Source organism: Sceloporus occidentalis, unplaced genomic scaffold, assembly GCF_023333645.1.
Source record: "Sceloporus occidentalis isolate IW3139 unplaced genomic scaffold, rSceOcc1.0.p SCAF_5, whole genome shotgun sequence".
NCBI lineage: Eukaryota > Metazoa > Chordata > Lepidosauria > Squamata > Phrynosomatidae > Sceloporus > Sceloporus occidentalis.
The window spans coordinates 185,073,141-185,097,970 of NW_028316985.1; the positions used below are offsets into that span (position 1 = coordinate 185,073,141).

The following is a 24,830-nucleotide window of genomic DNA, read 5'->3' on the forward strand; positions in this document are numbered from 1 at the left end:
TTGCTCCATGTGTGCACCTCTACTTCTGCAACCTTGAACTGGATAGGGCTATTCCGCATCATACAAAAGTAACCATCCCCTTTCATAGGGAAACTTGTGCATGAACAAGAGAACCAAAAATACACCAAATGTCCAGCCAGTCTAACAGCTAGCTAGCTATTTGTGCTTGAGTTTACTTGCATTATTATTTTAGGAGCCTGCTTACCTGGCTGGTGCTTCTGCTGACAGCATTGCTGGAGGGAGAGGAAATATCCTGCAGCGTGAAGGCTGAGTTAGAGTGTCCCTGGTTTGCCTTCTGAGGCATCACTCCGTTCCTCCTAGGAGATACAAAAAGGCAAGACAAAGTAGGCAAGGAAGGTTAAATGATGGTAAATTGATTTATTATTATTATTATTATTATTATTATTATTATTATTATTATTTTCTTACTCGCTTCTCCCCGTGGATCAAGGTGGGTAACAACAACAAAGAAACAATGCACAACATCAATTTAAACACATTAATTAAAACGCGCAAAGGAGAAATAAAGACACACACATTGTAAAACAATCCATTTGCATTCACCTCCCAAATCAAATAGAGAAGTGAACTCCATATCTGTGTCTATGTTTTAATTTAAAGCATTCAGCTGCCTGTTATTCTATACAATTCCACATTCTCAAGCACAGTGTCACTACACACAGTGTGTTCTCTAATGGGAGAAAAATAAAGACCGTGGTAAGGTTTTGGATCCAGTCCAGCAACAACTTCAGGTATCTCTCAGACAAGCACTTTGGATTTCTGTATTTTTGATTCTAGAATGCGCATTTTAACGAAACTTGATATTTATCCTTAAACTGACATTGGGAACATTTTCATGCAAGTTCAGCAACAAAACTATTAGAAATTATTGGGTTTGGTCCACTTTGCATCAAGATCGGTGTAAAACAAATGTTACCAATGTTACAGGTTACCTGTGCTGCCACTCCAGCTTTTGATTCATTTAAATCATAAGGAAAATTATTCCCATCAACCCCAGAAGATATCTCTCTCTCTCTCTCTCTCCCTCTTTCATTTTCTCTCTCTCTCATAACACTAAAAAAGTTTAAAATGTTAAATTAGGAAGGGGACTGTTGAGCACCAGGGGTACCGCTGTGACACACACATGGGTGATACGTTGCTAACTTTAGGGGAATGGTGCCATGAATTGCATCATACTCAGATGCAATTGTCCTTTGCTCCATCTTTATGTTTCTATAGGAAACTGTTTCTCTCAAGACACTGAGGTTTGCACCTAGAGTGGAGGTAGGCAACTGTGGAGGGCTAGGGGCCATCATCAGACCATGTAATTGCATTTTGGCCCACCATTTTCATTTCTAGCCACCATTCTGAATAGTCGAGCTTTTTGGGGGGGGGGGGGTGTTGAGGGGGAAGCCAACTCTTACAGTGACTTTGGAGAAGTCTGGGCATTTTTCAAGTGAAAATTAGCCCAAAAATAGTGCAAAATATTAAATGGGGGGAGAGGAGTATGGAGGCTTCCAAGCCACACTTTCAGATCCCACAGATCACAAGAAGCCCATGGAATGCACTTTGCCTAACCCTGACTTATGACTTTATCACACGAGGGTATAGAAGTGGCATTTTAATAGAATAAATATGTTTTTGGCTAGTACTTATGGCATAGCATCATGTCTTTCCTACTGCTGCCTTGCATTCAATCCATTACTATGGTGCACCTTTTCACTGCTGGGGAAAACCTATCAATAGGTTTCAGTCTGGCTGCTATTCCATTATAGCCTTTGTGCAATAGGTCCCTTCCATGGCAGTTCCACTTCTCAGGCAGTCATGTGGTGTGAGATGGTATGACTCTGCTTCTATCCCTCTTCCCAACAGCTTCTTGCAGCCAGCAGATGTGTCCATGTTCACACAACAGCCGGCTTTGGGAGGCAGTTGGCAGTTCTGACTGCTTGTGCACTTCAGGAGCAGGGAAGAACGATGATCATGGCTGCCAACACCTTCCCTAAGCCAGCTGTTGTGTGCCAATTCATGCATCAGCCAGCTTCAGGAGGCACTTGACAGCTGTGATTGCTTGTTCCCAACCTTCCTCCCAGAAGGTGCATTTGGCAGTATGAAAAACAGATCATACATGGATTGCCAAACCATGATCATGGGGGAAAGTGCAATAACAAATAATGCCAAACTGGTATGCTTCCATTCTTCAGCTAGCGTGACTGTGGCGGGACAGTAGGCTGGCGTGATAAAGTCCTTAGAGCAAGTGCACAGAAATCCTGGAAGAGATGAGATGAAGGGAATACTGAGGAGTGGTTTCCTCCTTCCTCATCCCCACTACTACTCACCGGTACGTCTCCTGGCTCTTCCTTAAGTCTTTGACCCACTTGTTGAGGAAGGAGCTCTCCCGTCTGTAGTAAACATAGAGTCCAGCAGCTATAACAGCCAGGGTCACCAAGAAAACCAACACCAGTGTGATCAGGATGGTTTCATGATCTGTGGGAAGATAAGCAAGAAAGAGGGACCTTATATCAGGAGCAGGCACAATCGCAGACTAGTGCATCTACATTGTACAAATCATGCAGTTTGACACGACTTTAAGTGCTGCAACTCCGTCCTGTGGAATCATGGGATTTGTAATTTTACAAAGTCTTTGGCCTTCTCTGCCAAGTGTGCTGGTGTCTCACCAAACTACAAATCCCAGGATGCTGTAGGATGGAGCCATGGCAGTTAAACTGGTGCCAAACTGCATTATTTCTACAGTGCAGATGCACCTCAAGGAATGGTGGAGTCAAGCTAGGCTCTCTCTCTCTCTCTCTCTCTCTCTCTCTATATATATATATATATATATATATATATATATATATTCGATGCAGTTTCTATATATTGCCTGCTGGAGCATTGTTATTTTTATTTTTTGGTTAAACAATATTATAAGAAAGGCATGAGTTGATCCACTGTAAAAATAAAAAGGCCAGTTTTTTACAGTTCCAAGAGAGGTATGTTCATAATCTACAAACATAGCAGGAGCCCCCTGAAATATGCATTCCAACCCAGTACATTTTATATCCATATGTGTTGCCTCAGAGTAAATCACTCAGTCCTTCTGTCAGCATAAACCTGGACAAGGAGCAGCTATCTGTAAACTTTGCAGTACTTTTAATATTTCATGTTATTTCATGTTTCTCTAAGAAAAAGACAAATGAAATGGAACATGCAATGATTTCTTCTAAAGAAGATGAAATGACAAATTCCTTGCTAGATTCTCATTTCGTTCATTTGAAATGTGATGCTGGAGGAGAGTTCTAGAGATACCAAGGAGCAATAAATGGGTCCAAAAGCAAATCAAGCCTGGGCTCTCCCTAGAAGCCAAAATGACTAAACCAAGGCTATTGTACTTTGGACATATCATGATTCACTGAAAAAGACGATAATGCTCTATAAAGTGAGAGGCAGTAGGAAAAGAAGAAGACCGCATTACAGGTGGATTGACTCAATCAAAGAAGTATGGCTGGGGTTTGCAAGGCCACTGCCCTGGGTTTGCAAGACCACAGAAGAGTTATTAATAACAGGGTGTCATGGGGAGCATCTACATTGTAGAAATAATGCAATTTGACACCACGTTCAACTGCTGTCTCTCAATGCCATGGAATCCTGGGGATCAGTAGTTTTCTGATATATTTAGCCTTCCCTGCCAGAGAGCAATGGTGTCCCACCAAACTACAAATCCCAGAATCCCATAGCATTATGCCATAGAAGTTATAGTAGTGTCAAACTATTTTATATCTGCAATGCGGCAGCAGCCTTAGAGGTCTCCCATTTGCAGTGTCCCTTAGTCAAAGCCAACTTAATGGCAATGACCCATTAACGTCAAAAGCCTCAAAGGCATACTCTCCTCTTGTTCCATGCAAGTATTGGGGGGTGTTTGGAACTCACTGTCATATTGCACAGGGCCACTGTCCACGCTGCCTCCCAGCCCCGGCTTTTCGCAGAACGGAGGAGCCCAACCAGCATTACAGTGGCAATTCCGGTTGCTGTTGCAAACCTAGAAGAGTTGGAGATGATTTTGGATAAACTTGATGTTTGTTTCACTGAACCACCATCACAACAACAACACAGTTTGCAGACCCCAGAAAATAAACCCTTCAGATGCAATACAATACTTTACTGTGGGTGCTTCCAAATAAGCCCTTCCAAATAAGTGCAACCTCCACTTTCCCAATCTTATCTTTTAACGGGTTAAAAATAAATATTAAGGAAGGGAAAGAAGACAAAATCAATACACAATGCCTTTTGACTAATAGCACCAGGAGCCATCCATTCACAATCACCCAGTGATCAACCAGAATTATTTCCAGGACCCACAAAAATAGTTTTCACCATTAACGCCTAAATCCTCCTCTCCTCTGCATTATATTCCACATCTATAACGTGAATGCAACATTTTCATTAGCAGCAATGGGATGCCTCTTTTCCAGCTTCTATACCTACAAAAGCATAGCAGTATTCAAAAGTCATTCGTTTCAGACCCAAAGAGCTCTTAAGTCATGTCACTAGCAAATACCTGCAAACAATTTTGTTTCTACTGTTAATTTAACTCAAGATACTAGGAGAATAAACAGCGATTTTTCTCATCTGATGAGAAAGGGTGTCTCGGTACATCAAGATAAACTGGATCTCAAAGGTAATAGCTCTTTGTGTCGCAAATGGAATTTAAAGTTTATTTCCTGGACTCGGTTTTCTGCAAAGCAACTTGTTTTTGTACAACACCAAGCTTTTCGTGCAAACTTTTCAGGGGGGAAAAAGTCCCGCAAGGTGGAAAATAACTGAAAAACATGATGAATTCTTGTTAACGTATCCAGCAGAAAGAAAGCATTTAAAATTATTTGTCTTTGCATGTAAGAATGAAGGAAAGAAAAAATGACTAAGGGCCAAAATAGACGGCTCAGCCTGTTTTTCCCCTAAACATTTCTAAATGCTTGACTGTAAAATTTGGTGCCGTCTTCCTGCATGGCAGAATGGGGCTGGATTGGATGGCCCTTGTGCTCCTTTTCAACTCTATGATTCAATGATTCGATAAACTTTATAGAAGAAATATGGAGAGGAGAAGAGAGGAGCGATTTCCTTTTTAAAAAAAAACACAGACATATTTCTGATATTTTGGTTTTGCAGAAATCACAGAATCCTAGAGTTTGAAGAGACCACATGGCTAGTGCAACCTCCTGCCATGCAGGAATACACTATCAAACCACTCCCAACAGAGTAATACTAGGAGAGGTGGATGTGGAAACATACACCACAGCTCAGTGCTGGTTGCCACAAATTGCTTTGTAAGTGTTTAAAACCAAAGGCTTTAAATCCATTCCAGAAATCATGAACTGAAAAAGCTGTAGAGCTGGAATAGACCTTAAAGTCTATACAGTCCAATCCCCTACCAAATCAGAAAATCCGCAGTTCAAGCATGCCTGAAAGATGGCCATGCATCCTCTGCTTAGAAACCTCAGATGAAGGACAGTCCATCACCATTGGAGGTAAGTCCATATTATATGGACTACAAGGCAGTCCATATTATATTTTCTGTTACTGAAAAAGCTGGGCCTCTACGGGTCTCCTTGTCTTTAAACTGCGATCCGATGTGAGTATAATCCCAGAAACATTCAAAGACCTTGGCTGGCTACTCACCCCATGTCCGTGGCATTTGGAGATACATTTGTCCAGTTCAAAAAATGAGGCATTCAAACATTGCTGGTCTTTGCATACCTGAAATTGGAATTTCCTTGAAGTCAGGTAAGGTCATAATGACTAAGGATTCTTTTAAAGTAAATCTTTGAGGATTCCAGTGTGAACTGATTTGATTCACAACTCCTACACTTAGCATGGATTGGTTGTAGATTGGATCCTTTGGATTTCATTCTTTGGATATTGCAGTGCAGCTCTTGGCTCAGAAAAGGGGAACAAAATACATTTTAAAATTGCTTCTTTTAGATAAAAGAGCCAAGACCTTACACTGAGATTACATAACATGAATTCTCACAATATCTTATGCATACTTTGTGTTGCATGACAACACCTTGCAACCAAAGCCACAAACCAATGCACAACCAATGTTCACATGAAAACATAATTGCATGTGCAAAGATTTTTTCAGACTAAGGAAGGCAAGGGCAAACTCCCTTTAAACAAATCTGACCAAGATAATCCTATAGCTGCTATATTTTTAGAGCCAAGATGGTGTTGTGGTTTCAGTGTTGGACTCTACTGTGTGCAATTCCACATCCACAACCTTGAATACGGAGTAGAAAAGGCTAGAAGAATTAGATAGAATGCAGCTATCGTGTTAAACTGAGTTCTTTTTGGGGAACACCATAAGAGGGACATATAGATATATTATGTACACTCCTGAAAGAATTCAGAAGAGTTCACCTGTATTCTGAGTATCTTAGGGTTGCCATAAGGGTCTAAAACTTTGGCAAGACTATGTTAGGATTTTCTGGGCAAGGAAGTTTGCCAGTGCCTTCCTCTGAGGCTGAGAGTGTGTGACTTGCCTAAGGTCATCTAATGGTCTTTATTGCTGAATGGGGATTTCAGCTCTTGTTTCCCAGAGTCCTAGTCCAGCAATGAAACCATAATACCACAATGGCTCTAAAAACATACCCTTGGGTTACCTTGTTCAGATTTGTTCAGAGGGGTTTTGCTCTTACCATACTTTGCGTCTAAGGGAACATAACTTGCCCAAGATCACCCACTGGATTTCTGCAACTGGTCATGGATCTGAAACCTGGACTCTCACAATCCTACTCTAGCACTCAAACCACTACACTATGCTGTCTATGACCATCTCTCCCATACTCCAACTTGCAGAGACATGGGAAGTGAAGACTTGAAGTACCCACAGAGTTTGGAAACAGTAAACCAGGATCCTGTGAACTTGTGTCCTGTGCCACTGCAGCACTGTTTCCACTGGGAGGCTCACAGACTGGGTTCTAGATTCAAGGGTGCCAACTTGGCTGCAGTACCAGTCTGCCTGATATAATGTACAGTATAGAAAACATACTTGGGACTGCCTTGGCTAATGCCTCAGCTCATAGAGTACTCACCATTCCATCTCCACACTTGGTCCCCGTTGTCACAAGTCCTGGGTCAGCCATGTCCCCTTCATCATCATTGGTGGCATAAACCAAGGTCCCTCGGCACTTTATCTCTCGCCCGTTAAACCGGATGGTGGTATCCATGGAGATGGTGTTGGTCCCTTTGGGTTTTGCAGCTGAGCTCTGGCATTGGATCTTCCCACACTTGGCATCCCTGGGAAATAAGTTAAAAAACAGAGCTTGAAAGGGGGACTGAAAGGGTGTGCCATCCAACTCCTTGCCAAAGAGGCTGGATCCTTTGTGCATCCAGGTTGGCCAATGTGAATTGGACTTCAATGGGCTACAAGTCAAGAGCTCTGTGGAGAGTTGCTCATACAACAGATGGACTGAGGTATGCCTGTATCTGGAGTTGCAGTTCTTCAGTTTAGTGCAATCTCTAGAGCAGTCTTTCACACAAGATGTGTGGGACTATAACTCCTGTTATCTGCTGTCAGTATGGCTGGAGTGATGGGAGCTAGAATCCAGCACATCTGAAGGATACCCGGTTGGGAGAGGCTGCTCTACAATTTGATCAAATAAACAAGTCAAGACCCAAGACAGAAACAAAGCCTTGGGGTTTTGTCATATAAAAGGTCACGTCTTGGGGGCTAGTAGACAGGAAAGTAATAACCTCCGTTATTGGTTTCCCTGTTGAAAAATTGGTTTTCCAATACAGTTCAGAAACCCCGCTGGGAAGAATAACTAGAGGCAAGACTTTTCTATATTTGCAGTGGTAGTCAAGTCTCCTGAATTACTGGTTGTTGTTGTTTTTGTTGTGTGTCTTCGAGTCATTTCTGACTTATGGTGACCTTAAGGTGAATCAATCACAGGGTGTTCTTGGCAAGATTTTTTCAGAGGAGGTTTGCCTTTGCTTTCCTCCGAAGCTGAGAGAATGTGACTTGCCCTAGGTCACCCAATGGTTTTCCACGGCCAAGTGGGGATTTGCACCCTACTCTTCAGAGTCACAATCCAACACTCAGCCCACTACATCACACTGGCTCCAAAGTATCTGGGCAGTAGGTAAACTACAGGAAAAGAGATTCCACCTAAACATTAGGAGGAAGTTCTTGACAGCAAGAGCTGTTCAACTGTGGAAGATGCTGCCTAGGAGGCTGGTGGAGTCTCCTTTGGAGATTTTCAAACAGAGTCTGGATGGCAGAGAAATGTCTAATTGACAATTTGTCAGCCACCCTGGCAAACTGTCAATTAGACATTTCCCTGCCATCCAGACTCTTTTTGAAAATCTCCAAAGGAGACTCCACCAGCCTCCTAGGCATATATATATGGCCATCTGTCACAGGGAGTACTTTGATGGTGTGTTCCTACAGGACAGAATGGGGATGGACTGGGTGGCCCCTGAGGTCTCTTCCAATTCTAGGATTCTAGGACTAGAGGAAGCCTCATATGGCCAGCCTCCTCCTAAGGAATTATTATTCCAACCCAATTGCTTAGCATATGAGACAGGCCCATATCTCAGTCTCAGGATTCCATTGCTTTGAGCCATGACAGTTAAAGTTGTGTCAAGCTGCTGTATTCTTGCCGTGCAAACCAGGCTTATGATCTTTATTAACTTTCATAAGCAAGAATTAAATCTCTACTGGTCACACAATAACACTCACTTCAAAGCACACTTGACGTAGTGGCCATGTTTGTCCTTGCCACAGTTGCCATACATATCTCCAGCCCTGTTGACGTCCTGGAAACATGCATCTGGAGCTGGGGAGGCACCTGTGGAGCAAAGGACAGCAAAGGAAAGTCGGAATAAAGAGTTACAGTGCAGAAAGACCAAGAGGAGGAATCGTGCATTCCTCCAGCGTCCCAATCTCATTGAATTGGTTGAATTCATTGAACTGAAGGTGCAGAAAAGACATGAGAGGGGAGAGGGAATTGCTCACCTGGGCCCCACAGCTGGACACACTGTTGGTGGTGGGTCATGCACATGCCATTGTTGCAATATGCCTCCCCATAGGAGCAGGTTGAGCCATCCAGCAAGTACACATTGGTGGGGCAATACGGAGAAGCCCCGGTGCAGTATTCTGGGAGGTCGCAGGATCCGGCTGGTTCTCGGCACATGGTCCCAGCTGTCTTTAACTACCAACGACCCCAGAAAGAGAAAAAAGATACAGAGGTAATTCCCATGGAGTCTAGAAGAATGAAAAACAACAAGGAACGATGTTCTAAAGCACCAACGTCTGAACAGCCGCTATTGCTTTTGTGCAAAAGTATGTCATGTTTGCATAACCTTTTGTTCTTTATGTTTTGAAATGCTTTCAAATCAATTTTTCAGTTAAATTTGAAATTAAATTTAATTTCTTTCCACTTTTATATTTTATTTACATTATGTTTTATTTGCACTGTTTTAGTTGCATTTTGGTTTTCAGCTGCTACTGCAATCTGCCATTGGTCTCCTATTAGGAGAAAGACAGCAAATTAATCAATCAAACAACAATTCTCTTTTGCTTGTATATTAAATTGTTGTGAAAATGAAATTTTCTCCAGAAAGTCATAAAAGTTTTTTTAATGCCATCAGAGCCAAGAAAACCTTGTGACAGGGTCACCTTAGAGTTGCCAAAAGTTGGGAATGACTTGAAGGCACACAACAACAAATTGCACAAAACCCCTAACAATCTCACCCACCCCCTAAAAAGCTTTGGGGTGGGGGGAAATGTATTTATGTATGAGAATGGAATAAGGAAAGATTTCTATCTCAACTCCCTGCAAGACAGAGCTTGGGAAAGTGCTCCAGACCACACTTTTTCTGGCAAAAGTGAATGTAGATCACAGCTGACCAGAGCTAGAATACTCTTGGTGGTCCCAACTACAGTAGGATCAGTGGGATTTACATTGGTGTAACCTCATCATTTGGCATTTGACTTGATGGTTCCAAATGGTTCTAACTCTACATGGGACGACCAATATGGTTCTTGCACATATTTCTGATTCCACACCATGATGGCCAAAGATACAGCAAACTGGGTGAGGGGAGAGAGAGAGAGAGAAAAGGGCATGATATGATTTGGCTAGGTTACCTCTGGGCGGATTTCCAGCTTCAGCACTTTTAGCCAACCCTTTATGTATGAGAAAAATGGGCTAATAACAATCGAAAAGCAGAAATGTGGCTCTCAAATTGAGCTTCCTTGCAAAACTCTCTCACAGCCACTAAGGAAACTCAGCCACAAAATAGTGCTTGCAGCATTCCTTTTTCAAAGGAATTACAGTCAGCTCACTGTAGCCACGGATTCTGCGTCCATGGATTCAACCATCCACGGCTTTGATTTTGTTGTTTTACATAAGGGACACCATTTTACTGCCTCATTGTACAGAATGTGACTTGAGCAACTATGCAGTTTGATATCCATGGAACCAAACCCCAGCAGATACAGTCCACTGTATTTATTCAACTCATCACTCTGATCATCTGTTATTGCACTCCATGATTGTTATTTTGGTGCAATTAGAAAACACAGGGAAAGTGCTCTCTGATTCCCCCAAGTGGCGAGTTCAGATATTGCAACTTGGAAACCATGTGAGAAAAGCAAAAGAAATGACAAGGCAAGCTTTCTGGACTGCAACAGGAGGCAGTCACCCAAGTGACTTTCCTCCTCCCAACCCTGTGCTCAGCCTGTCAACAACACACCCATTCAAATAACAACTTACAGGTAGAAAACCTGTTCTCGTTCCACTGAAAATTGTGAATTACAGCCATGGCTGCTATAGTCAAAATTACTTTGAAAAGTAATTAGTTACCAAAGTAACACGTCAGAGAAATGAACTACTTCCTAGCTGCACTGCAACATCAGCTGGAGAGAGGATTTGAGGTTACCTTGCAGCTCCTGCAACAGTCCCCATGGGCACACTCCGCTCCAAATTTCAGGGTGCAGTTGTGTGGGTTACAGCAAGGATTTGTGCACTCCTGCAAAAGTGAACAAACATGGGGAGAAGGAAGAACACATTAATTATATGTATAACTAGACCACCTTTCAATCATATGGCGGTTTACACACACACAAAAGTAATAAAACAGTTAAAATGCAATTTTTAAAACTAATCAACTGAAAGCTGTTATAGCACCCTGGGCATGTATGCACCTCAGCTTTGAAATTTCCCATCACATTTTCACCTTTAAAATGTTGTCTCTTTCCTTGTGCATCAAACTATACTATAAGTTACAATATTTCTCTCCATTTGTCAGTCTGTTGTAACACAAGAAGCTTAGTAATAGAGGTCACTTTGGAATTTGGACATCTTCTTTTAAATTTGTTGGTTTGATTGTTTATGTCTTATGAATGTTTGTTTAAATGTAATCTGCAGTTATGTGTATATGAGTGTTTATATGGTTTTTTTCTTAATGCAATAACGATATATATTAAAAAAGAAGAAGACGCTGCACGCTTGATCATAGCATCACCACATTTAGAGGGTTATCTAAAAGTCAGGTTTTGAACCCAGTCCATACCTACTGAAGTACTTGGAGATACCTCCTGAACAAACCCTTTTTAGAAGTGGTGGTGATGATGATGATGATGATGATGATGATGATGATGACATCATCAACAGATCTTCTTCCCTTGGCTTAGATAGTGCTGAGTTCACTATGAAGTGGTATAGAAATGTAAATGCTATGGCTGTTGTTATCATGATCATTATTTCACTTTCTGTAATGGTGCTATTGTGATCCTGTCGATGGTGACTTCATTCAGATGTTTATCTTCCCATTGCTTTTGTTTTTTCCACCCAGAAACTCTGATTCCTCCTCATCATCATCTCCAGCTCCAAAATGCACATTTACAACCTGATTTTGACTACACTTGATGTTACAGCTGTCTTGAATCCCATTTTCAGAGAAAGGCAGGATTGAAATCCAATAAATAAATAAATAAATAAATTTATTTTCAAACTTATCCAAGTCAGCAAATTTTGTGGTAGAATTACTGGCTTTGCTCCATTTTGCATGGAGCTTGATGTACAGCAAATTTTATGGATTGTAGGTGCTACCCCAGAAATCGTTGTTTCATTCAAATCATGAATGAAACCATCAGCACTAGGCTAGGCAACACTGAATAGCCTTGTACACAATTTGGGACCATGGAACTTGGTACAAAACAGATTTTGAGACTGTCAGTTTGATCGCTCAAGCTTTCATTTAAAACCTTAAGTGCTTCATTTAAGCCATAAACCATCACTATCAATCCAGGCAGCGCAGGGCAAATGCCTTATAAAAATTGCTGCCCTTTCATTGGGCCTTGTTCTTGTCTGCCTCCCTCCTGCTGCCATTTTAAGATAAGCATAAATGTTCATAAACACAGAGACATATTTCCAAAAATATGGCCAGACATGAACGGTCGCTAATAAATCCGACTTGCAGAATGGTTTGTTTGGTTTTCATGTATTTTCCAAACCATCTTGACATATAAAGATGCCTCCATGGTACTTTGGCTGGCATTTGCCCCCTTTTCCCCTTCCTTCCTGCTTGTAAAGATAATTTGTTACCTGTTTCTTATTTTGCAGGATGCTATTTCATCTCCCTTGGCTAGGAAATTTAAAGCTTGAATGAAACAGTGTGAAATTATTTTCCCTGTAACAAATGTCACTGTGGTTTGCTAACTGCCAGACATCTCCAATTCTTTATTCAGACACACAAAGAGACATCACCATCCAACGTATTTTGCTGTATTTTGCTGGTATTACTGGTGCTTCGATGCCTCTTTTATCGTTTAACTGTGCCAAACAGACTTTTTGTTTTAATGCCCTTTGAATGTGTGATTCATTTTGTTGTTGTCTGAAACCCTATCCTAGGGTTTTCTTGGCAATATTTATTCATGGGCACTTTGCTGTTGCTTTCCTCTAAGGCTGAGAGAGTGCGACTTGCCCAAGGACACTGAGTGAGTTTTCCTGGCTGAGTGGCAATTTGAACCCTGGTCTCCCAGAGCCCTAGAGAGCCAGCATGATGTTCGGGTGTTAGACTACGACTCTAGAGACCAGGGTTCGAATCCTGGCTCAGCCATATAAACCCACTGTCTGATCTTGGCAAAGTCACACTCTCTCAGCCTCAGAGGATGGCAATGGCAAACTCCCTCAGAAGAAACTTGCTACGAAAACCCCATGATAGTTTCGCCTTAGGATCACCATCAGTCGGAAACAATTTGAAGGCACACAACAAAAACAACTCCCAAAGACCTACTCCAACACTGAACCATCCATTATACCATGCTGGCTCTTATGATTTATTCTAAGGAGGTTTGCCGTTGCCTCCCTCTGAGGCTGAGATAATGGCTCCTGTCATTCTTATTTCACGTCAGTAAGTAAAAATGTTTTAAAGTCCTCGTTGATATTTCACCTGCCATTTCCCCATGCAACGATGCTCATGTGGTAATATTCCTTACATGTATGTTCAGGTTATACCTATGGGATGTAATTCTGTTAGGGACATCCACACACATAAGTTTCCCTTACACATACTAGCATAATATCCCATGGAAAGTGTCCAGATATAGGGAGAAAGTAATTTTCCTAGGAACAAACTCCATTATTTGTTGCTTTTTCAAAGTATGTGGTAAAAGATGTATAATGTTTAGCATTACAATAGCTGTGTAAGGAATGGTGTACACCAGGTTTTTTTTACATAAGTGCTTATCTTGGGTGTTTGTCTGTGGCTCTGCTATTTGACCATCGTGTTCTCGTGACCCGCCTCCACTGGCCAAGCTGGTGAGGGATTCTAGGAGTTGTAGTCAAAAGACTGGCAAAGCTAAGAACTTTGGCCGCATGGTTAAGTGATAGAGCTGCCAGGTTTGCTGAAGCTGTTGGACATTAGTTACCAGAATCCCCCACCATGTGGCCATGTTGGTGATAGACTCCAGCCTTGTCTGCAGTAGCCAGGATACTCTGGGGGTAAGCTGGAGTATCCAACCCTGAATTTGCCCCTATTTCCTCCCGTTACCTGACCCTCCATTCCTGCACTATGACAGCTGTCTCCACAGGCATCCCTCTGAGCTGCTTCGTGCATCTACCATGGGTCACTTGCTTCTGAGGTCAGAATGAGATGCCATGGTCACATGGCTGGGTGCCTTGTTCTGATCTTATTGGGGGTGCTTTGATTGACAGGACTTGACTTGATGGCCCTTGTGGTCTCCTCCAGCTCTATGATTCTATGATTTTATGACCTGCAGCAGATGCAGATTTTATGACCTGCAGTGGAGGATGCGCTTGTTCTGACCTTAGAAGCAGCTCAGTGGGACACTGTGCAGGCAACCATGATGTTTATCACACTATACCCTTAAAGTGCCACAATTCCAGTTTGACTCCTCTAGCTGCCTCCTGTTGCATTCTGGGATTGGCAGTTTTAAGGAGGGGTATTTAGAATTCTCAGGCAAAGAACTTCTCTGCCTGAGAATTCTAAATACCCCTCCTTAAAACTGCCAATCCCAGAATGCAACAGGAGGCAGCTAGAGGAGTCAAACTGGAATTGTGGCACTTTAAGGATATAGTGTGATAAACATCCATGACAGCGTGGGAATGGAGGACTCTACATTTTCCCTGAAGGTTTGGAGTAATAGATATACTTTTTATGTGGGTTAAGAGTGGTATATCTTGGTTCTGATGCCAATTGTGATGATCAGAAGGTTGGAAGTTAACAATTCAAAGCCCAAGTACCACGTGACGGAGTGAGCTCCCATCACTAGTCCCAGCTTCTGCCAATCTAGCAGTTTGAAAGCATGCAAATGCAAGTAGATAAATAGGTACCACTTTGGTGAGAAGGAAGCAGTGTTCTGTGCAGCCATGCTGGCCAGATGACCACCGGAGTCATCTTTGACAACACTGGCTCCCTCGGCTTAGTAACAGAGATGAGTATTGCCCCCTACAGTTGGATGCGACTAGACACTCATGTCAAGGGGAAACCTTTACCTTTACCTTTTAGCCTGGTTTTGGTGCAGAACGTGCCAGACATCATATGCATTGTTTGCACTAGAACTAGGGTTTGGGATGTATGTCATCTGAATAGAACAATATGAAAATGGGGGACAGATGGGACTTTTGGCCCCTGCAGACAAGGTCTCAGCTGTAGTTTGAAAGGAATGTTTTCCACTCTTTAGGTCAGAAATGGAGGGCAGAGCTTGGGGGCATGGCTTGCTGGAGTGGGGGTCGGGGCTGGCAAGGAAGAGGAAGATGTATAAGTAATGGTGATGGACACCTGGCCCAGCACAGTTTCTGAAATTAAACCACCTAAAAACATACCTCTATCTCCCCACAGTCACACTCCTCCCCATCTTCCAGGAATCCATTGCCGCACTTCTTGCCCATCACCAGGTCCTTGGTGTTGGGCATGTTGAAGAGACACATGCCGCCTCCCTTCTGGAAATAACTCTCCAGTTGCCTCCGGCTGCAGGAGCTGAACACTTTAGGGAAAGGGTAGCTGCCGAAAGAGACAAAGAGGAGAAAGCCAAAGGAAGGTTTGTCCGTTAATCCTGGTATGCGAAGAACAGAAGGCTCAAGATGTTCTTTAAGGAAAGGCTACACAGACAAAATAATAATAATCAAAAGACCGCAATTTAAGGACAAAGAGGAAAATAATTATTTATAACAGAAAATTATTTATAACAGAAAATGGTAGTAACATGGACACAGAGCAATGGATTCAAACTACAGGAAAAGAGATGCCAGCTCAACATTAGGAGGAATTTCCTGATAGTAAGAGCTGTTTGACAGTACTTAGAGAGTAGTATAGTCTCCTTCTTTGGAGGTTTTTAAACAGAGGCTGGATGGCCATCTGTCAGGGGCTGCTTTCATTGTATGTTCTTGCACTGCAGAATATGGTTCGACTGGATGGCCCTTGGGGTCTCTTCCAACTCTGAGATGATCATACAGGGATAAGAAACAGGATAAAAACACTATGCTCTTGTCATGTTTGCGCGATCGCAGGAAGATTTTCACACAATGTCATGCACATACTGTATTTGTCCCATTATCAAAGCGCTGTGCTAGTGCAATGTCTCATTAATGACAAAAAAGCATTAATGGCTTGCCAAGAGCGCTTCCTTAGCAATATAGCAAATGTGTGAAAGACAATCACATATCAATAGCAGCACTGAGAACTGGTCATTAAACCTTCCGGAAATACAGTTGACCCTTGGAACTCATGGAGGATGCATTCCGGACACACACACACACACCCGCGACTTCCAAAATGTACACATATTCAAGCCCCATAGGCTTGAATGAGGTGCGTACATTCAATGTGTGCGCCACGAGCATACTGTCGCCTCTCATGGATATCAAGTCCACAGACTTGGAGGGGTGACTGTAAATTGAATCTCCCAGTCCCCCAGTGTGCTGTTCGGTAGAATAATTTCCTGTGTCACACTTGTGAGTCACAGGAGAGTTTCTTAGCGGTGAGAAATTACCCGTCCCCCCCCCTTTTCAATCACAACCCCTTCTTTTGACATGTGGAATGTAAAAGTGCTATTTCACCATTCATGAATCGTTAATGCCCTGTTATTGTGACACCGTGTGAAAGTAAGTGTTGCAATTTCATCACTGTATCGTTCTTGCTAAAAATGTTAGAATAGTGTTATTAAAGTGTAAATAGCCCTTGTGTAATAATCTCCTAATATTTTATGATCCTATGTAATCAATACTTGAGGAAATGCCTCTTTATATATACAGTTGCCCCTTCAAGTCTGCGGATTTGAAAAACCACAGAGGGGTAACCGCCATTAACCCCAATGGGGCATTTGTCCATGTTACACGCCCTGCATGCATGCACCCCATTCAAGCCTATGGGGCTTGAATATGCGCAAGTTTTGGAACTCGCGAGGGGGTCTGCAACGGATCCCCCACAAGATCCAAGTGTGACTGTATGTTTATTATTATTTGTTGTTTTCAATGAATTTTACTGTAAGCCGCCCTGAGATCTTCAGATATTGGGGGAGATATAAATGTTTTAATTAATAAAGAATAATGACAACACATATATAAACACTCAAAGACAAGCAAAGACACACACACACACAGCCTAACAGCCCTAACACACTTTAATACAAGTGGGTGCCCTAATTACTTCATAACAAGCAAACCACCAATGGTTTTAATACATTATGAGAGTGGAGATGGCGGGGGGGGGGGTGTATTTTTAGTTAAAAGTATATTAATTGGTGTGGGAATATTTATGGCTGACAACCACAATGAAGAATAATTAAGGGCCTATTTAAGTGTGAATTTGCAAACACTTTGGGTTTTGCATAACGGCTTTCTTCAAAGCTAAACAAAATTTACTTTGAAAGTAACTCCAGTTCAAAGCAAAATTGATTAGTCCTTTTCATTTGGAGAAACTGGGCAATGAATCCAGAGAATTGCTGGCCACGAAGCCTGTGCCAAGCACTATAAAACCCAGTGCAGGTTATTTATGAAGCTGTTGCCTACCATGGCCACTTCCAGCCCAGGGACACTTCCTAAGATTAATTCCTTAGAATATTTTGCTCCCATGTACTGGATCTGACCTCCTTAGAATCAGGATCCATGCATCCTGGGGCTCCTAAGAAGGAATTTTGCATTGAAATATACTCCCCTCCAAACAACTGAAAATCATCAAAACAGAACCACAGAGTTAGAAGGACTGCAAGGGCTGTCTAGTCCACTGGTTCCCAAACCTTGGTCCTTCAGATGTTCAGGACTTCAGATTCCAGATTTCATACCTGTTGGCCAAGCTTGCTAAGGCTTCTGGAAACTGAAGTTCAAAACACTTAGAGGACCAAAGTTTGGGAACCAAACCTGTGCTAAGCAGGAATACACTATTGCAGCACTTCTGAAGGATGCCCATCCAACCAAAGAATAAGAATCCATATCTCTTTGAGGCAATCTATTCCACTATCAAACGGCTCTTACAGTTTTGTTTTTTTAAAGTCTTTCTAATGTTTGGCTGGAGTCTTTTTTCTTGTAACCTGAATCGACTGGTTCTTGTTCTAGTCTCTCTTTCATGTTTTAATTCTCCCATCAATGGCTGCAACAGCTGATCCAACGCCCAAGCCACTGTTACAACTATTTGTGTGAACAACACAGGAGATTATCGCACAAAGCTTCCCTCCCAATGCTGTTGCTGCTTTTTAAACACACGAAACAGCAACGATTCTTTTCGCATCAGCATACAACTGTGAATTGATAACAAGTTGCCCATGCATCTTATTGCACTACTGTTCCATTTACCCACCAGCTACCTGAGATTAAGTAAGTAAAATCTTGCTTTTGTTGGGAATGGAGTGTGGCTGCAGACAAAATGAGTGCCTCCTCAGGAGTAGGAATCATAGAACCACAGAATCATAGAGTTGGAAGAGACCACAAGGGCCATCTAGTCCAATCCCATTCTGCCATACAGGAAATCTTGCTTTCATTGGGAATGGTGCAAAGAAACCTGTTTCAATCCTCTTTCTCCTGCCCAAGACAAAATGATTGCCTCCTCAGGAATAAGAATAAGAGATTTCCTGCATGGCAGGGGGTTGGACTGGATGACCCTTGTGGTCTCTTCCAACTCTATTATTCTATGATTCTATGATTCTAAAAAGTCTTGGGGCTGTGCATCACTGCCGCAAAAGGGCACCCTGGGGGCGGAGTCGCGGTCTGCTATCCATATGACGCATGCCCCAGCTCCGCCCCCAAGCGATATGACACCGCCTGACACACCACATAGCATGTGGCATCACGGTGTCCCTCTGGCACTGCATCCACACAACACAGTGCTGAAGGAGAGGCATAAAGCTGCAATGCCGTGGCTATTGAGCCCTGCAAAGGCCAGATCAGGGCCCCTTTGGGGCAGTCTGCACAGCCCCTTGCTTTCACTGGAAAAGGTGCAGAGAAACCTGTTTCAGTCCCCTTTCCCCTGCCCAAGACAAAATGATTGCCTGCTCAGGAGTAAGAAGTCTTACTTTCATTGGGAATGGGGGGGATGTGTGTGCAGTGAAATTGGTTTAAATCCCCTTCTCTCTGAATTATCCTGAATAACCTATGGCACATACTTCAATAACAGGTTAACTGTGGGGCTAGCAGCTATTCATGGGATTTTCCCATTCGTGAAAAGCAACAGCAGAAGCACAGAATGACTACAGGATACGTAGCCACGATGTGGTGCAATAAGATCCTGTCATTACAGTGTCAGTCTCACTTATATCCCACTGTTTAAGAACAGTGTGATAATCTCAGACTCAATGTTGAGGCCATACGCTTACAAACACACACACATGTATGTGTGCATGCACACAGAAGTTTCCCTGTGCAAAGTTTTCTGGCTGGGAGAAACCACACTGTTCTTTGCAGGACTGCGTCAATGTGCTTAACAGATGCAAAACCTTGGCCTGCCACTCCGTGCATGGCTTAATTTTAAGAAGAGGTTACAAATGGCACTCTTCTGATTGAGTCCTCATTTGGCCTCTCTCTTCCCCTTCCCTGCCTCTTGCTTAACAACTTCTCCTTGCTACCATACAGCTGTCTGCAACCCAGCTGCCTTGCAATGTAAAGAAAGCTGGCTTTAATTTACAGCTGCTGATGTTCCTCCAACCAGCAAGGCTCCATGTTACTGGAAGAGAGAAGTGCACAAGATGGAAGGAGAGAATTCCCACCCTCTAAACTGAAGAGGGGGAAAATCCAAAAGTCACTGCGAGTTGTATCCATTCGGAAACAAAAGCAATGCAGTGCTGGGACTCACATTGCCCCATTTAAAAGGAAGTTCAACAAAGTTCATTATCATTTAGCACAGAAGACACACTTTCAAGAACGCTTTACTGTCTAGTATTGCACATCTGCATCACGCTGAGACAAAGCTTGCTCAGCTTCTGTGTTTGGGTGCTTTCGAAGCAAAACAAAACTCTAGCCCTTCATGTTCTCTCAAGATCCATTAACTAAGCCTGGAGCAACCTATGAATCCAATGCAAAAGTTACATCACTTTTATGCTGTTCTGATTTTCTGCGAGTTATCATCCAAAAAAGTAAATTTTCCTTGCTCTGCTTTGCAACAGGAAGTGAGTTCCAATAAAGGAGGAGTTTGTTTTGGAATTATACTATTTTAGTACTTTAGCATTTTAGCATTTTATAGCAATGTGTTTTATTGACTGTTTCTGATTATATATGTTTGATGTTCTGCCCTTTGGTGGAAAAGGTGTTATAAATAAACATTGTTGTTGTTGTTGTTGTTATTATTATTATTAAAAATACTTTTCCCAGTGGGGCTAAAAACATGGCAAATTCCCCTAATAGGCACACACATTACAGTGTTTGGGAGCATCTGGTGCATGTATGCGCACGCACACACACACATATATAGTGCAGGGATATGATGCGGGTTTGATTCCCAGCTTGGGCATGGAAACCTACTGGGTGTCCTTGGGCAAGTCAAATGCTCAAACAAAAGAGCTGCTCAGTGTAAAAGGGTCATGCTTCTTAGGTATTTACAAAATACCTCCACGATAGCTAGTCCCAAAAGCTACACACCATCTTACCCTGTTGCAGCAGCCATGACACAGCCACCTTGGGACGCTGTGGCCTCCACACAGCAGCCTTCAACATCGTGGCTCATGCCAAAGTTGTGGCCAATTTCGTGGGCCATGGTGGCAGCAGCTCCAATGGGCAACTCTGAATGGTCCTGGGATAAAGAATGAAGAGAGAAGCAAAGAAAACCTTGTTGGGTAAAAATGAGAGAAGTGAGTTTACTCCCAAAGTGAAAGGACATCATTTCTAGGACTCTAGGCTAGGACAGGTCTTTGCTCCAACACTTATTTTAGCTAAACCCGGTTTAGCCAGCTTTAAAATCACAAGTTCTGACACCAGTGTAGACATCCGGGCTGAAACTGTTTTCCTTGTGAATTTCATTTTGGGAATGAGACCCAAAGTGTTAGAGAATCACCAAGCTGAAAGGAACCTCAGCAGCCATCCAATCCAACCCACTGACATGCAGCAATCCTTTGCAAAAGCATCACTGAAAGGTGGGCATCCAACCTCTGTTTAAAAACTTTCATGGAAAGAGAATTTACCATCTTCTGGCGTAGGTTATTCCACTGTGAAACAGCTCCGGATGTTCTTCCTAATGTCTTATGATTCCATTACATTGGTTCAGGTCCTCCCTCAAAAGCACCAGAAAACAAGCTCACTCCACCATCTTCTACATGATAAACCTTTAGGTTTGTTCAAGATAACTGGCTGGCATGGAAACCCCCTTATGCACGTGCTTGTACTTTTTCAGCCCTTGCTTAACTACTGTGTTCAGATCACTCTTGTGTAAGCAGAATTCCAAGTGTTACAGTTGCACATGCAGTTGTGCATGCTGGGATGGTGTATGGATACTCATCAGTGCCTGCAGCATAACAACAGATGCACTGGGAGTGTGGAAATAGCAAGGACATTCACAGATACCCTACTTGTTGTGGAATGTTGGACTTTAGCAGAAGGGTGGGGTAGCAGAACTACCATTTAACTACAGGAGAATAGATTCAAGCTATGCAAGCATGATCTTGGCTAGCTATCTTATTACTTATCCTCTCCAGAATAAACATACTCCACTCCCTCAATCGCTCCAACAGCTTGGTTTGCCTGACTTTAACTGAGCATTTCTTGCACTAGCTGGGGTTTAGCCTAGCTGACCCTTGGGATCCCCTTCCAGCTCTACAAATCTATAACCAAATCATACTGAGAATCATAGAGTTGGAAGGGACCACAAGGTTAATCTAGGCTAACTCCCTGCCAAGAAGAAATGTGCAACTAAATCACTGTTGAGAGATGGCCATTCAATCTTTGTTTGAAGAAAGAAGGAGAGGGCACCACCCTTTGAGGCCGTCGATTCCACTATCAAGCAGCTCTTACAGTCAAGAAGTTCTTCCTAATGTTTAGATGGTTCCATTTTGGGGGAAAGGTGGGATATAAATCCCATAAATAAATAAAAAGTAAATAAATAGGTGGCATTGGTTTTCCTGCAATTTGCATCTACTGGTTTGGCTTCTAGGCTTTGGAACAGCAAACAAAAACCAAGGATGATCCCTCTTCTACATGAGATTCCCATCTGATATTTAAATAGGGCTTTCACAGAACCCTTAGATCTTCTCTTTTGTGAGCTAAACTCCAAGGCCAAGCATATGAGGAATCTGAAGGAGTAGACCAAGTCTACGCAAGTTTATGCTACAACTTCATTCACACAGTTAGCCTCTCAAAGGTGCTACAAGATCTCTTTGCATACTGATAGTCCAGACTAACATGGCTATATCTCCGAATTCCAAGACCTATGGTAACAATGGGGGCAGTCATGAGGCTCACTCTGCAACAGAACCACAATTCAAGGGGGATATTGAATACTAATAATAATAATAATAATAATAATGATAATAATAATAATAATTTATTTTTAGGAGCATGTCCATTGGAGGGTGACCAAAATGGGGAAAGGTCTGGAAACCACTTAGTCTTATGAGGAATGGCTTAGGGGGCTGGGTGAGTTTAGCCTGGAGAAGAGAAATTTAAGGGATGACATAAGGACTATGTTTCAATATTTGAAGGGGTGGCATATTGAGGATGGGGCAAGCTTGTCTTCTGCCGCTCCAGAGACTCAGACATCGAACAATGGATTCAGACTACAGGGAAAGAGATTGCACTTCAACATTAGGAAGAATGTCCTGATGGTCAGAGCAGATGGACAGTGGAAGACGCTGCCTCAGAGTGTAGTGGAGTCTCCTTCTTTGGAGGTTTTCAAACAGAGGCTGGGTGGCCATCTGTCACAGAGAGTGCTTGCATTGCATAGCAGAAGGGAGTTGGATTGGATGGCCCTTGTGGTCGCTTCCAGCTCTATGATGCTATGATTCTACTTGCTGGTGGTTAGGAAGGAGATTATGTCAAAATGATGGAGAGGAATATTTCATGTGACTGGGGGAGATTGGGGAGAGGCAATATCTTTCTTACCATGCTGACACCACCAGAGTTTTCCCCACTGCACATGCCCTCTAGCGGAGCCATTCCAATTGTTGTCCCTTTGAATGGAACTCCACTGTGAAGATAAGAAACAAAAGAAAGTGACACCATTGCTAGGGTCCTGTATTGATTTGAACAGAATTTCAGCCCAATCTAAAATAATCTCAGAACGTTAAAATACCTGAAACCTGAGAAACACATTACTACTAGATGCTGCAAAGACCAAAAACAAGAATCACTGTCCTTCAGAGAGAGAATTTGGAAGAAGGGAGTGAGTAAGCAATGTTTGCTAAATGATGTAAATACAGGTGGAATCTTCCATGCTTTGGGCCAGAAATGTTTTGGATTTTGGAGTATTTTTCGATCTTGGTTCCTTCGGCCAGGAAGACTCACGTCAAGAGCTGAGCATTGTCATGCTTCTTCCGAGATTTCAAAGACTTTTTCCACTGCAGGAAGGACACAAGGGTGGCATGGGCATCATTGCTCACGGTGCACTGGTCCCGTTCGGTCCATACCTCAAGACCTATCAGGGCAACTTTGATGTCCAAGGACCTGTAAAACTGGTGGAGAAAGTCAGGAATGGAAGGAGAGAGAAAAGAAGCAAAAAGGAAAAGAAGACAGAGGGGAAAGGGAGAATAAGGAGAAAGGGAAGAGGAAGAAGGAGGAGGAGGAAAGAAGAGGGGGAAGAAGAAAAAAGAGAGGGATGAAAGAGGAGGAAGAAGAGGAAGAGGAGAAGGAACAGAAAGAAGGAGAGGAGGAAGAAGAAGAGGAAGGAAGGAGAGAAAGAAGAGAAGGAGGAAGGAGGAGGAGGAGGAGGAAGAAGAAGGGGAGAAGAGGAGAAAGGAGGAGAGGGGAGGAGTAATTTGGGGAGACAGTAGAGAAAGAGGGGAAGGATGGGCAGGAGGAAGAAGAAGAAACATGAAAAGAGGAGGAGGAGAGGAGGAGGAGAAGGAAGAGGAATGAAAGGAGGCAGAGGAAGAAGAGAAGGATGAGCAGAAGGAAGGAGAAGAGAGGATTAATAGGAGCAAAAGAAGAGGAAGAAGGAGCAGGGAGGAGAAAGAGGGGAAGGAGGAAGAGGAAGAAGAGAGGGAGGAGATGATAATGATGATTTTAAAAACCAGGCCTAGAAAGCCACTGTCAACCTCAAAAACCATTTGACATCAAGTGATATTATCTCCTCTGTCCATCAGGGTTGTTCATTAGTTCAAATATTTCTATCCCATCTCCTTATGCTCTTAGGTTTAAGAAGGGAAGAGGGGAACACAGAGACCCAGCCCAGTGGCAGTGACTCTGCCTGCTCACTTCGGAGGAAATCAATAAAAACTGGAGGAAAGGTTTCATTCAAAACACTGTGGAAAGCAATGTGACATATAGAGAGCGTGCGAGAGAGGAAGCTCTTGCGACAGAAGATTTCCAGGCAAAAGACTATATGATGCATGAAGTAGGACAGAGACAGCTCCGCAGGTTTAATGTGATCCGCGGTGGAGGCTGGGGATTCAATTAAAAACAACAGGGCAGGGAACAGAGGCCACCCGTAGACACAGATTCCTTTAATTAGTTAATTTAGATTCGGCCTTTCTTCGTTTGCACGACCCAGGGAAGCTTACAAGGACATAAATCTAAACAAAGCTCAAACCGATGGGCTGCACCATTCAAGAGCAATTTTAAAAAGCAATCGAATACGCTGGCATATTGAAACCAAGCACTGAATTAAAACAGTTTAAAAGCAATTAAAAGCATAATGAGAATGGGGAAAGAGGAAGGGTGACACAAGGTGGGGGGGGG

The 24,830-nt window shown here is 42.8% G+C and overlaps 1 protein-coding gene across 2 annotated transcripts in view; it reads right to left on the bottom strand.

Moving 5' to 3' along the window:
* Window positions 1-24,830, bottom strand: part of LOC149313277 (disintegrin and metalloproteinase domain-containing protein 33-like) — a 79,967-nt gene that overhangs the window by 8,915 nt on the left and 46,222 nt on the right. For both annotated transcript variants that reach the window (XM_089526399.1, XM_089526400.1), the window contains exons 9-20: window positions 23,439-23,605; window positions 23,037-23,121; window positions 20,594-20,736; window positions 15,348-15,525; window positions 10,939-11,028; window positions 9,011-9,206; window positions 8,735-8,843; window positions 7,086-7,290; window positions 5,671-5,748; window positions 3,925-4,033; window positions 2,337-2,484; window positions 206-317 (exon numbers count right to left, since the gene is read on the bottom strand). In XM_089526399.1, the coding sequence (XP_089382525.1) occupies window positions 206-317; window positions 2,337-2,484; window positions 3,925-4,033; window positions 5,671-5,748; window positions 7,086-7,290; window positions 8,735-8,843; window positions 9,011-9,206; window positions 10,939-11,028; window positions 15,348-15,525; window positions 20,594-20,736; window positions 23,037-23,121; window positions 23,439-23,605 (1,620 nt within the window). The remainder of the gene's footprint in view (window positions 1-205; window positions 318-2,336; window positions 2,485-3,924; window positions 4,034-5,670; window positions 5,749-7,085; window positions 7,291-8,734; window positions 8,844-9,010; window positions 9,207-10,938; window positions 11,029-15,347; window positions 15,526-20,593; window positions 20,737-23,036; window positions 23,122-23,438; window positions 23,606-24,830) is intronic.